This window comes from Anomaloglossus baeobatrachus, unplaced genomic scaffold (assembly GCF_048569485.1).
Source record: "Anomaloglossus baeobatrachus isolate aAnoBae1 unplaced genomic scaffold, aAnoBae1.hap1 Scaffold_2954, whole genome shotgun sequence".
Lineage (NCBI taxonomy): Eukaryota > Metazoa > Chordata > Amphibia > Anura > Aromobatidae > Anomaloglossus > Anomaloglossus baeobatrachus.
In genome coordinates this window covers 2,501-17,500 of record NW_027442395.1, presented here as the reverse complement: position 1 = coordinate 17,500, position 15,000 = coordinate 2,501, and the positions used below count along the sequence as shown (strand labels likewise).

General features: G+C 44.0%; 1 protein-coding gene across 1 annotated transcript in view; it reads left to right on the top strand.

The window, feature by feature from the left end:
* LOC142267560 (proteasome subunit beta type-7-like) overlaps positions 1 to 4,115 on the top strand; it is a 43,385-nt gene extending 39,270 nt beyond the window's left edge. Inside the window, exon 6 of the mRNA XM_075332334.1 lies at positions 3,967 to 4,115. Within this exon, the coding sequence (XP_075188449.1) occupies positions 3,967 to 4,115 (149 nt within the window). The remainder of the gene's footprint in view (positions 1 to 3,966) is intronic.
* Positions 4,116 to 15,000: the final 10,885 nt, after the last annotated feature.

Below are 15,000 nucleotides of genomic sequence, written 5' to 3'. Positions count from 1 at the left end.
CAGATTTGATGGAATCAGCAGGACTCCTCATTTGAAACAGTTTAATCGTCTCCTCTATCCTCGCGTTAAACCATTGAGGTGGTCAAGCGATGCACACAAATCATCCTAAATGGAAAATATAGCTCTCTCTGTGACCCAGCTAAATAGATCGAGCTATGCAAAACAAGTTAAAAAGTAATAAATGCCAGAGGAATCTTTTAATTGGAATAAAAAATTAGACACAACTTTTATTTCCTCCGCCGGTGCCGCTGCATTCCTGTACACTCCTGATACGCTTGTATTATATTTTATTTCATTTTTTATTTATTTTTTTGCAAACGGATTAGTCAGGCTGCAACACTTTTCTTGATAATGCTGAATTGCTTTTATGCCCCCCACTATATGTTAGGTGTTTGGCGTAAAGCTTTGGTTACGTCAATAGCTTTTGATATGTGATCCTTGTTAAAGATAAGAGATTTCGGTATTATATTACCCCCTACACTGGTACGGGTAAGGGACGGGGCAGCACAGTTGGGGGTTTTTTTCTGCGTTTCGCCTGCAGGGGCCCCCTACCTCTATGAATGGAGTTTCAGTGCAGTTACATACCAATTTATGGTTACATTGTGCATATTTTTTGCATAATTGAAAAGCCCCCCTTTTAAAAACATTCACCTTTTTGGGTTCCTTCCCAGTAAAAGCCACTTCTATCCATGGGCAGTGTCTGTTATTGCTACTCTTTCCCTTTAAAGTGGGTGGACATGAAATGCAATATGAAAAGCAAGAGTTTATTTTATGGGGCGGGATTAAAGGGTTTATACCAAGTATGGTGGGCGCGTGCTGATGGTGGGCGCGTGCTGATGGTGGGCGCGTGCTGATGGTGGGCGCGTGCTGATGGTGGGCGCGTGCTGATGGTGGGCGCGTGCTGATGGTGGGCGCGTGCTGATGGTGGGCGCGTGCTGATGGTGGGCGCGTGCTGATGGTGGGCGCGTGCTGATGGTGGGCGCGTGCTGATGGTGGGCGCGTGCTGATGGTGGGCGCGTGCTGATGGTGGGCGCGTGCTGATGGTGGGCGCGTGCTGATGGTGGGCGCGTGCTGATGGTGGGCGCGTGCTGATGGTGGGCGCGTGCTGATGGTGGGCGCGTGCTGATGGTGGGCGCGTGCTGATGGTGGGCGCGTGCTGATGGTGGGCGCGTGCTGATGGTGGGCGCGTGCTGATGGTGGGCGCGTGCTGATGGTCGGCGCTTGCTGATGGTCGGCGCTTGCTGATGGTCGGCGCGTGCTGATGGTCGGCGCCGATGGCCGCCGCGCCGCGCTGATTGCCACGCCTTGCTGATTCTCTAAGGTTGCGGTTGGTGACCCTAGTGAGACAACAGAATCCATTTTGTTCTTATAATGTCCATCTTGTCTTATAACTAATGATGTCATAGGGTTCCGCTAACACAAATGGGCGGGGATACTTCACATTTCTGTTCACGCCCCTATTGTTCCTGTTGATGCATAGTTCAGAGGGACCTTGTCCTTTTTCCTTTATCCTATATAAACTGATCACGTTACTAATAAAGGAGAATTCTTTGAGTACACCATACTAAGTGTGTGCTGTATTGACTTCCCAAGCGCTCAAAACACATCTTATGAAGTTGGAGTTCAAAAGGCATAGGAGGAGTGTATTTCCCTCACACCCCCATTAATCCTACAGTGCACTGCCTGAATGGAGTGGAAAGATGAGCATGCGCACCTCCGCCCCATTCATGCTTGCGTATAAGGGTTGTCTCATAAGGTCATGGACATATGAATGCACCCCGCCATGCTGGATATCCGCTTCTGGGCCAAATCTTGGCTGATATCAGTCCATTCTTGGCTAAATCATGTTTGTAAGTTTCACATTTTCAGTTTTTCTTTGTCCACCTGCTTTTTGAGGATAGACTGTGACAATGGGATTGAGATCTTCTGGCCATAAACGCAGAGTTTCTATGTTTTGTTCACCGAGCCACTTAGTACTTTGGCCTTGTGACATGGCGTCCGTTGTGCTGGAAATTATTCATCACCAATTTCTGGATCGCTGGGAGAAGTTGCTCTTGGAGGTGGTTTGGATCCTATTCTTTATTCATGACAATGTTCTTAGGCAAAATTATAAGTGAGCCCCCACCATGGATGTAGAGCTCCCACTCGAGTGGTCTTAGACGCAGAACTCATAGCAACGCTTCTGCACAATCGCTCTTCCCCATGTCCCAAACATTCTCAAGGGGGCTTCATCAAAGAAAATAACTTTGCAGGAAGAACAGGGATTGGGCTGCAAAAGAAGGAGGTAGAGTTATATTATATGGTATAACCTTTAGACTCTTTTGGGAAATCTGGAGGAATGATTGTCCAGAGGGGCTGTGAGTGCCATCATACATGGTGTGGGGGGTCTCTGATGGCCATCATACAATGGTGTGGAGGTCTGTGGTGGCCATCATACATGGTGTGGGGGTCTCTGGTGGCCATCATACATGGTGTGGGGATCTCTGGTGGCCATCATACATGGTGTGGGGATCTCTGGTGGCCATCATACATGGTGTGGGGATCTCTGGTGGCCATCATACATGGTTTGGGGGTCTCCGGTGTCCACCATACATAGTCTGGGGTTGATGATGACCATCATATATTGTATGGGGGATCTGTGATGGCTTGTCATACATGGTGTGGGGGTCTCTGGTGGCCATCATACATGGTGTGGGGATCTCTGGTGGCCATCATACATGGTGTGGGGATCTCTGGTGGCCATCATACATGGTTTGGGGGTTTCCGGTGTCCACCATACATAGTCTGGGGTTGATGATGGCCATCATATATAGTGTGGGGACTTGTGGTGGCCATCATACATGGTTTGTGGGTCTCCGGTGTCCACCATACATAGTCTGGGGTTGATGATGACCATCATATATAGTATGAGGGATCTGTGATGGCTTGTCATACATGGTGTGGGGATCTGTGGTGGCCATCATTCATGGTGTAGGGGTCAACGGTGGTCATCATACATAGTTTGTTGGCTCTTCATACTGTGCATATGTTGGTGGTTTGGTCATTAAACTGTAACGAGGGGTAATTGTGGCGGGATTTTATGGTGCGGGGCCATCATACTGTGTAGGGGGGCTGTGAGGTCATCATTCTTTGCGGAGGAACTCTGGGGCCATCATACTGGTGACACTTATTGTGGGGTCGTCATATACTGTGCATTTGGGGGGTGCTGTGGAAGCAAGTTATGAAGGAGGAATCACTGTGAGGTATCGTACTGTGTGTGGGATACTTGGAGACTATATTAAGGATGTGTTAGTGGGCGAGACCACTAAGGGCCTTCAGCAGGGGCACTATTTCTGTGTACATGCTGCAAAACATGTCCTCCTCCCTGTATTTAGACGTTAGGTATGCCGTATGTGAGTGTGCATTAACCTTGATATATTTTGTCCTTAGGGTGGGAATGTAAGAAGGGGCCATATTGACTCTCACTATGGGGCCGAGGGATTTCTTTGTATGCCTCTAATTTTGTCTAAGATCATTGCCAGGAGCAAAGAATTGGATCTAAACCTCCTCCAAGAGCTGCTTTCAGCTTGGTGGAGAAAATTGTCACAAGGGAAAAGTGATAATAAAATTTTAGGTCCAAGATCTCAATCCCATTGAGAACCTGAGGTCACTCCTCAAAAAGATGTGTAGGACAAGAAAAAAACACAAAAAATGGGATATATTCCAAGCACTGATTAGACTAATCAGTCAAGAATGGGTCATCAGTCAGGATTTGGCCCAGACGCCAATGTCCAGCTACCAGGACAAAGGGTAGATGGGCTCCTCTCCCAACATTTCCGTTGATGATGTTGATGTCTCATTGATTTCCATGGAACCTGCTTTGTTCCCCAAATGCTATGCTACATACAGAAAATGGTAGTATTGGGTCCTGTACATGAACTGGTTCTTAGAGTAAAGCCAGTAATGATATGAATTCTTATTTTCCAGGCTCCGGGTCTTTGGCAGCAATGGCAGTTTTTGAGGATCGCTATAAACCAGACATGGAGGTGAGTGACCTTGTATTAAACTTCACTTCATCTGTCTGTTTTTGTGAACAATCGTCCTATCCTCCGGTGTCAATGGGTCACATTGACTGAAGCCGAAATCAATACTTCCACCTTAATCACCAACATATTATTGACTTCGGGGTATATATGTGTGTCTGTCAACCTATTTATGCGGTATGTATATAATCTATGGCATACCGCACATATCATGTGTCTTAGAAGAATCGCTGCCCTATTAATGACAGCGGGGGCAGAGTTGTAAATGAAGTGAGTGCAACAACTTCGTGAAGAAGGAAGAAATATCATCAAGCCAATGTTAAGGAGCATCAAGGCATTTTCTGTACCGAATAAATAATACTAAAAATACATATATACACACACGCAGTCTCACTCTAATATTAACCACTCATGTATTTTATACACAGTCTTGGTTTACGTCACATAAAGAAAAAAAAATAAAAAATATACATATATTATATACTGTATATGCTGTATGTATGTGTGATTATTTATATATATATATATATATATATATATATATATATATATATATATATATTAATGTATGTATATATAGAAAAAAATTATTTATATATATATATACACTTTTGTTTTTTTATATATATATATATATATATATATATATATATATATATATATATATATATATATATATATATATATATATATATATATAAATTGTAAATGTGTATGTATATAATTTTTTTATTTTCACTATATATATTTTAGTGAATATATATTTTTGACTATATATAATCAATATATACTTATTACACAATTTTTTTTTACCAAATGTGTGTATATGTATAATTTTTAATCAATTTAAATATATATTTAACTCTATATAATATATATACACATATATATATATATATATATATATATATATATATATATATATATAATATTTAGTGTATGTATGTAATATATATATATTTTATTAGTAAATGTGTGTATGTATCCTTTTTATACTAAATGTGTGTCTGTATGTATATATAATATATACATGTATGCATATATCTCATGCTATACAGACCCAAGTGTTGTCAAGATACTAACAGGTCTTAATACTTGAGCCCTTGATTTACTAGGGTAGAAAAAAGTGCCTAAGACTGGTTTGCTGGTGGCTTAGGCTAGTCTAACCATCCTTAGTAACGTAAGGCAGCATTTTTTTTATTTTTATTTTTTTTTAACTTTTTAGCACTGGTTATTAACCAAGAATACTGTTGAGGCTCTTCTGTATGTCTGGGTCATCTGCCATGTCTAGTCCTTCTTCCCCTCAGACGTTCTTTTAATGCAAACTATATTTCCGATGATGCCTTAAGGTTTGGAGGCAGGATAATATCTTGTAAGAGCAGTAGTGATCCAGACTCTGTGTATTATATGTGAAGAGCCTCTGCCTGTCTTCTCTGCCTCCTGCTTGGGATAGGTTTCTCTCGGTCAGCTGTTACAAGCAGGAGGCAGCTGATCCCATTAATACATTGGAGAATCTATACACATCACTCAAAGATGGTTGCACGAATCAGGAGGTTTCTGCATTCCCGCTGTTGTGCAAGTACAATTTTAAGCTATTGGTTATTGGGGGTTGTTGGAAGCTATAGTTCCCGAATAGCCGGAGTGCAATAGATACTTAACCCCTTTTATTCATTCAAAGTCACAGGAGTTTTAGAACCACGGCTAACCTTTTACTCCAAAAGATGGGCCTAATCCCTGGCGGAGTTTTGGTATACTCCTTTTGCACTGGGCAGCTAGGAACAGACACACAATTCTCTTTGAGACCACTTTCAGAACCATCGCCACCATGGGGTTGTGTTTGGTATTGCAATTCAGCCTCTTTGAAGTGAATGGAGCAGAGCTGTAATACCGTGCCCGACCAATGGTTTTGGGTGGTGCTGTTTCTGAAAGAAAGCAGCCATATTTTTCTAATCCTGGACTATCCCTTTAAGTAACCGGTCAGGGGCTTAAATACAACAGTGGACAAGAGCGGCGCGATCTTGGGGCTCCTCTTTAAGGAGTGTTATTTTGCGTTGGGGCACTTTGTAGTTCGGCAGGTAAAAATGAAGGGGGTCTTTTTCTCTTTTGGAGGAGCGCTGGCACGCGGTAATCCTACCTTTTGACCGCGCTTTCCTCCGAGCTGCGGTAAGCACAATTAATAGCGGAACCTGTTCGATTTGGCAGCCGAGGATTCAAATGATATTGCATATCTGCCTCGCCGAGACCCTATCTTGTATTGAACACATAAATTAGCAGTCTTTTGGGCAATTGTTACCGCTCAGTTAAGTCACATCATGAAGACAAGCTGTCACACATACTAGAAGCAGTCAATACGGATCAATACCTTAATGCCTCCGGTGTAAAGGTTGCAGGGGGACTGCGCAGTAATGGGCAGCGCAGAGTCTGTTTATGTCTGAAGTCGGCATTACTCCTATTGTTTCCCTTTTATAAAGCTTCTGGATGTTTGTCTTGTACAACACAGCTGAGCAGCGCTGGAAACAAGCCCCCAACAGGACGAGGCTGGCGTCGTGCCTGCGCGTGATGAGATGGGAAAATGTGGGCATTCTTGTGCTATAAATTATATATGGAGCTTGGCTATCGGATCAGTGACTGTGCCGTTTTCTCAGGAAGTGTTTAACTCCTTGCGCTGAATATATTTTGCCTAGTTCAGCAGTTAAAGGGATAATATAAAGTTGATGGCGCCTGCTATAAACATCCCCCGACTACGTAACCTGGAAGAGCTGACTGGTCCGGAGCGTCATACTCACTGCATGCAGCTCCGCAATAAGGATAGATGCTCCTGACAAAGCTCTGGAGTCTGAGCCGTGCTCCTGAAGAAGCCATATTAGTTTGTAGGTTTTCTAACCATTTAGTTAAAGGTATTGCTTAAAGGGGTTTTCAGAAATTAGAAGAAATTGGGTGGGAAAAGGGGGGATTAGGGATTACTTGTCAGATAAATCTCCATGATTTAACACGAAGTCAAGGCAGTGGGGTCAGTAATGAGCCGCGATGGTCGGTCAGTAATGGGCCGCGATGGTCGGTCAGTAATGGGCCGCGATGGTCGGTCAGTAATGGGCCACAGTGGAGAGGGAGGTCAGTGAGGGGCCGCGGCGGCCTCTGTCGCCGAGGGGCTGCAGCGGTCATTGAAAAGTCACTCACACCATCGCTGCTCAATGACTGGCAGGAATCACCGCAGTGCCAGTGCTAGAATGATGTGGAATTTCTATTGGGTAATGGGTCTTACTATTTTATGGCATTCACCTCCCCATGACCAATTTTTTTTCTAGCTTCTCTACAAATGATAAACATAATTATTGCAGTATTTTTATTAAAAATCTGTTAGTACTTTTTTAATCTGCTAGTAACATAATGTAGGTGCTGAGAGCCTGATTCCAGTGATATATCACTTACTAGGCTGCGTGCTGTAGATTCAATACAATTAGTGTTATTTCAGCTGGACTAAGTGTCATGTGCCATGCAGTGTAGCTCATCTCTGTAACCCCGCCCTGACCACTCATTGCCAGCTTACTTACAGTGTAAAAAGGAAGCAGCCAATCAGTGTTGTCGGCGGAGTTCTAAACAGCACTTCTACATCTACAGCAGAAAAAACAAGGATTGTATCAGAACTGCGCCAAGCAGACCAATAAGTGACACATTGCTGGAATCTGGGTCTGAGCCCTCTAGATCATGCTGCTCTCAGATTACATAGCAAAAACCTGCTGACAGGTTTCCTTTTAATAAATTTAATCTTGTTTTGAAGTGCTGCATGGAAATAGAAACATGTGACCACTTTCTTCTAGAAACAGCGCCACTTTTATCCATTGGTTGCATCGAGCATTGCAGCTAAGTGCCATATTTCTCATGTGCCATCTGGACTGTTATGCGGTGGTCCACAGGGAGTCTTATAACATCATTATCTTTGAGTGTCAGGAGGCATACATATTAGATGGTCATCCATCCTACCAATATTAATGGCTTTTGACAACCTTTTGTGCTGAATACAGCTTGTGCTGGAGCCTAGCACCATAATTCGGGAGTGTGCCCATACTATTGATATCCATGCACCATATGGGTGCAGTATTTCTGTATAGGGGTGCAGCGGGTCCTGATGAAACCCTATGGGTGCAGTATTTTTGTACAGGGGTGCAGCGGGGTCTGATGGGACCCTATGGGTGCATATTTCTGTACAGGGGTGCAGCGGGGCCTGATGGGACCCTATGGGTGTATATTTCTGTACAGGGGTGCAGCGGGGCCTGATGGGACCCTATGGGTGCATATTTCTGTACAGGGGTGCAGCGGGGCCTGATGGGACCCTATGGGTGTATATTTCTGTACAGGGGTGCAGCAGGGCCTGATGGAACCCTATGGGTGCAGCATGTCTGTACAGGGGTGCAGCGGGGCTTGATGGGACCCTATGGGTGCAGTACAGTCATATGAAAAAGTTTGGGCACCCCTATTAATGTTAACCTTTTTTCTTTATAACAATTTGGGTTTTTGCTATTTCAGTTTCATATATCTAATAACTGATGGACTGAGTAATATTTCTGGATTGAAATGAGGTTTATTGTACTAACAGAAATGTGCAATCCGCATTTAAACAAAATTTGACCGGTGCAAAAGTATGGGCACCTCAACATAAAAGTGACATTAATATTTTCTAGATCCTCCTTTTGCAAAAATAACAGCCTCTAGTCACTTCCTGTAGCTTTTAATGAGTTCCTGGATTCTGGATGAAGGTATATTAGACCATTCCTGTTTACAAAACAATTCCAGGTCAGTTAAGTTTGATGGTCGCCGAGCATGGACAGCCGCTTCACATCATCCCACAGATGTTCAATGGTATTCAGGTCTGGGGACTGGGATGGCCATTCCAGAACATTGTAATTGTTCCTCTGCATGAATGCCTGAGTAGATTTGGAGCGGTGTTTTGGATCATTGTCTTGCTGAAATATCCATCCCCTGCGTAACTTCAACTTCGTCACTGATTCTTGCACATTATTGTCAAGAATCTGCTGATACTGATTTGAATCCATGCGACCCTCAACTTTAACAAGATTCCCGGTGCCGGCATTGGCCACACAGCCCCAAAGCATGATGGAACCTCCACCAAATTTTACTGTGGGTAGCAAGTGCTTTTCTTGGAATGCCGTGTTTTTTTGCCTCCATGCATAACGCCTTTTTGTATGACCAAACAACTCAATCTTTGTTTCATCAGTCCACAGGACCTTCTTCCAAAATGTAACTGGCTTGTCCAAATGTGCTTTTGCATAGCTCAGGCGACTGTGGCGTGCTTGCAGAAACAGCTTCTTTCGCATCACTCTCCCATACAGCTTCTCCTTGTGCAACGTGCGCTGTATTGTTGACCGATGCACATTGACACCATCTGCAGCAAGATGATGCTGCAGGTCTTTGGAGGTGGTCTGTGGCTTGTCCTTGACTGTTCTCACCATTCTTCTTCTCTGCCTTTCTGATATTTCTCTTGGCCTGCCACTTCTGGGCTTAACAAGAACTGTACCTGTGTTCTTCCATTTCCTTACTATGTTCCTCACAGTGGAAACTGACAGTTTAAATCTCTGAGACAACTTTTTGTACCTTCCCCTGAACAACTATGTTGAATAATCTTTGTTTTCAGATCATTTGAGAGTTGTTTTGAGGAGCCCATGATGCCACTCTTCATAGGAGATTCAAATAGAACAACAACTTGCAAGTGGCCACCTTAAATACCTTTTCTCATGATTGGATACACCTGCCTATGAAGTTCAAAGCTCAATGAGGTTACAAAACCAATTTAGTGGTTTAGTAAGTCAGTAAAAAGTAGTTAGGAGGGTTCAAATCAAGAAATTGATAAGGGTGCCCATACTTTTGCACAGATCAAATTTTGTTTAAATGCAGATTGCACATTTTCTGTTAGTACAATAAACCTCATTTCAATCCAGAAATATTACTCAGTCCATCAGTTATTAGATATATGAAACTGAAATAGCAAAAACCCAAATTGTTATAAAGAAAAAAGGTTAACATTAATAGGGGTGCCCATACTGTTTCATATGACTGTATTTCTGTAGAGGGGTGCAGCGGGGCCTGATGGGACCCTATGGGTACAGTATTTCTGTACAGGGGTGCAGCGGGGCCTGATGGGACCCTATGGGTGCAGTATTTTTGTACAGGGGTACAGCGGGGCCTGATGGGACCCTATGGGTGCAGTATTTTTGTACAGGGGTGCAGCGGGGCCTGATGGGACCCTATGGGTGCAGTATTTTTGTACAGGGGTGCAGCGGGGCCTGATGGGACCCTATGAGTGTATATTTCTGTACAGGGGTGCAGCGGGGCCTGATGGGACCCTATGGGTGCAGTATTTCTGTACAGGGGTGCAGCGGGGCCTGATGGGACCCTATGGGTGCAGTATTTCTGTACAGGGGTGCAGCGGGGCCTGATGGGACCCTATGGGTGCAGTATTTCTGTACAGGGGTGAAGCGGGGCCTGATGGGACCCTATGGGTGCAGTTTTAGCCTGAGGTTGTATATATGAGCAGTATGGTGTAGCCAAACATGCGCCATGGACCCGGCTGAAGTTGAAGCGTGAAGTGATGCCAAAATCCAAGTGATCGTATGGAAGTTGATTAATTAGGAAACTGTTTATATTTCTTTCTTCGCCCCGCACTTAGGCCTTCGTGACCTCCTTCAGCACCGCGCCCAGTATTAATCACCTATCGGGGATGGGACCACACACGGCACGGTAATGGGCCAGTTGCTGTGTACAGATCTCCTATTATAACTGGTGTAGACGGGTTACCATTGCTGATTAATGTCTCTGCCATATCAAAGCAGCAGCATTTGTACACATCTGTCAGGGAATGCCTCTGTATGTGGTGCCCGGACGGCTGAGAACCACCGCTGTATTCCACGTGAGCACCGCGCTAATTGAATGTGATGTGTAGAAACCCAGCCCTGAGAGATTAGCCACGGAAAGGCTTGGATCGGAGGCGATTGGTCTCGCTGACAAGGCCTAATATTACACTCCTATTTACTGTTATTCACATGGACATTAGCAGCAATAGACTGTCCCAGAAGTGTTATATGAGCATGCTCAAATATGGACAAAGGCCATTGTGTAGGGAGGGGGAGGAGGTGAGCTGTGACATCTGCTCTAAGTGGTGGCTCTTGTGTTATCTTCTCTATATAGAGGTGTTATCAGTCATTGTGCAGGAGGAGGAGGTGAGCTGTAACCTTAACTATTGTAAATGGTGGATCCTGTGTTCTCTTCTATATATAAAGGTGTTATCCATTATTATACAGGAGGAGGTGAGCTGTGACCGACTATTGTAAATGATGGATACTGTGTGATATATACAGTATATAGAGGTGTTATCAGTCATTGTCCAGGTGGGGTGAGCTGTGATATATATCCTATTGGGAATGGTGCATGCTGTTATCTCCTGTATATAGAGGTGTTATCAGTCATTGTACAGGAGGGGGAAAAGGTGAGCTGTGACCTTAACTTTGTACACAGAACAGAACACAGGATCCACCATTTCCAATAGTTATCAGTCACTATACAGGAGGAGGAAAGCTGTGACTAACTATGGTAAATGATGGATACTGTGTGATATACTATATATAGAGGTGTTATAAGTTATTGTTCAGGTGGGGGAGGAGGTGAGCTGTGATATCCTATTGGGAATGGTGGATCCTTGTTATCTACTGTATATAGAGGTGTTATCAGGCATTGTACAGGGAGAGGAGGTGAGCTGTGATGTCACTTATTGAGTGGTGGGTCCTTTGTGGTCTCCTGTATATAGAGGTGTTCTCAGTCATTGTACAGGAGGAAGAGAAGGTGAGCTGTGACATCTATTGTAAATAGTGGATCCTGTTATCTCCTGTATATAGAAGTGTTATCAGTCATTGTGCAAGAGGGGGAGGAGGTGAGCTGTGATATCACCTACTGGGAATGATTGTTCCTATGATCTCCTATATATTATTATTATTTATTATAGCGCCATCAATTCCATGGCGCTTTACATGTGAAATGGGTATACAAAATAGGGACAGTTACAATAATCATAAACCATACAAGGCACAGACAGGTACAGGAGGATAGAGGTCCCTGCCCACGAGGGCTCACAGTCTACAAGGGATAGGTGAGGATACAGTAGGTGAGGGTAGAGCTGGTCGTGCAGTGCTGTATCAGACTGAGGGTTACGGCAGGTTGTAGGCTTGTAGAGGTATTATCAGTCATTGTACAGGAGGGGAGGAGGGGAGCTGTGCAATTACCTACTGGGAATGGTGGATCCTATTATCTCCTATATATAGAGGTGTTATCAGTCATTGTACAGGAGGAAGAGAAGGTGAGCTGTGACATCTATTGTGTATTCTGTTTTATCTACTGCATATAGAGGTGTTATCAGTCGTTGTACAGGAGAAGGTGGGCTGTGACATCTATTGGGAATGGTGTATCCTGTTTTATCTATTGTATATAGAGGTGTTATGAGTCATTGTACATGATTAGGAGGAGGTGAGCTGTGACATCTATTGTGTATCCTGTTTTATCTACTGTATATAGAGGTATTATCAGTCAAGTTATCCTGTCTGTGATGATGAGTCTGCTGAAATGTGATCTGTACAGGACACAACGTACGAGTCCACTATGAGACGTAGTGGCCGGTGTTAAAATTTGCAACATTACGCAATCTTGTAAAATGGCCCCCAGCACCTTCGTTGCATTCACGTTCGGCCGAGTGTTTCCAATGGCAAGAGGCGAATAAGCAGTTGCCAAACATTTCTAATGGTGGCTTATTGCCTGGGATGTAGAAATATCGGATGTTGGGGTTCAGTACACCTTAAGTGCAGTATTTGCACAATACTTTGACATTAGATCAGTGCATTCCCTGGACTATTAAAATCCTGTTTGTTTTATTTATTTTTTAAGAAAAACATTGTTTGGATGTGAAATCTCAGGATCTCCAGGATTCTGTCTCCCTTGATAACGTGCCCCTTACAAGACCTTCATGCCATCAGACTAGTCAGACCGATGTTCCAAGCTAAAATTGTAAGTCCCCCCCGGGCATAGAAGAAGGGTGACGCCATCCTCACATAGAATCCAGTGACTAATATCCGTTCGGATGACTGGTAGGACAGCGCATCACCTTTTACATTGAGCGGTGCCAGTTGTTAACCACCAGTTTAGGACCTTGGAGAGTAGAATGCGATGGCGGACTGCTGTGGATGTCACATCACCTTCTGATAATTTGGGGGGACAGTGTGTACCCACATAGTCCTCGGGGGGCCCTATCCTAGATAGAGGCTGCTGCTTGTACAGGAATCTTTCCAAACCATCTACTTTTAGTACAGAGAATGCAATCAAAAAAGCAGAAGGGACCTTTATTCCTTCATTCTCAAAATTGGAAGAACCTGTCTCCTTCTAGCAATATTTTCAGATGGCTGTACATTCTTTTAAAGCAAAATTGACATCTGGATAACCATATTTAAAGGGAATTTGTCAGCAGGTTTTTGCCACCTAATCTGATAGCCGCATAACGTAGGGGCAGAGATCCTGATTCCAGTGATGTGTCACTTACTGGGCTGCTCAGTGTAGTTTTGATAAAAATCACTCTTTGATCAGCAGGAGATTATCGTTACAGGACTACTTGGCGTGCTGTCAGGTAGTCCAGCATATTCGAGAGCTCTGTATAACCCCACCTACACCACTAATTGGCTGCTTTCTACCCATATAGTGTACAGAGAAAGCTGCCAATCAGTGGTGTGGGCGGGGTTATAGAGCTCCACATTCAAATAACTGACAAAACAGTGATTTTTATCAAACTGACAGCAGGCTGCTCAGTAAGTGACACATTGCTGGAATCAGGGTCTCTGTACATTATGCTGCTCTGAGATGGGGGAGCAAAAACCTGCTGACAGATTCCGTGTTAGATCCAAGAGGGGAAGTTCATGCCAAAAAAAAGTGTGGAAAGGGTCCATTTAATGTAGAGATTGTCCAATTATCTCAACTCGGACATTCTCCAACACAGATTTTCAGTCTTAGAGCAGATCTGTCACCAGAATTCCCAATATACACTGCATATGTTATTAAATAGCCTTTTAGACCTGGTGGGGCTGGTATACTTACTTTAAATAAAAAAAAACTGTCGGGATGGATTTTGTAATTTTTTTTCACTGATTGACAGCAGCTCAGTGTCCCTTTCCTTAAAGGGGTTCTCCACTTTAAGGAAAGTAGACTCCAATTGCACTAAAATATCAGAGCAGGTACTCTCCCTATTGGGTCCATCGTTGGCACTGCTCAGGTGACGTCATTTTGGCTGCAGCAGTAACATCACGTCTACAGGGCACAACTAGGCTGCAGCTCCACCAGTCTGCTGAGCTCAGTCATTAGCTGCAGCGGTGAAGAGCAATATGCAAAAAAAACAAACAACACTGAGATCCAAAGAGGACTGGTGAATCGACCCTAGACCTGGGGAGGGTAAGTACCTACTTAGTGTGTGTGTGTGTGTGTGTGTGTGTGTGTGTGGGGGGTCCGGTCCACTTTCCTGAAAATGGAAAATCGCTTTTATATACTGGGTTCATCAGACGCTGGACCCGGGGAGGGCAAAATGGAAAATCGCTTGAATACACTGGGTTTATCAGACGCTGAACCTGGGGAGGGCAAGTACCCACTTAGTAGTTTGGGGTTCCGCTCCACTTTCCTCAAAATGGAAAATCGCCTTTAATAGACTAGGTCCATCAGACGCTGGACCCGGGGAGGGCAAAATGGAAAATCGCTTTAATACACCGGGTTCATCAGACACTGGACCAGGGGAGGGCAATTATCGCTTAGTGTGTTTTGGGGGTCCTATCAATTTTCCTGAAAATTAAAAATCGCTTTATTATATCGAGTTCATCAGACGCTGGACCCGGGGAGGGCAAGTAGCCACTTAGTATCTTTGGGGGTCCGGTCCACTTTCCTGAAA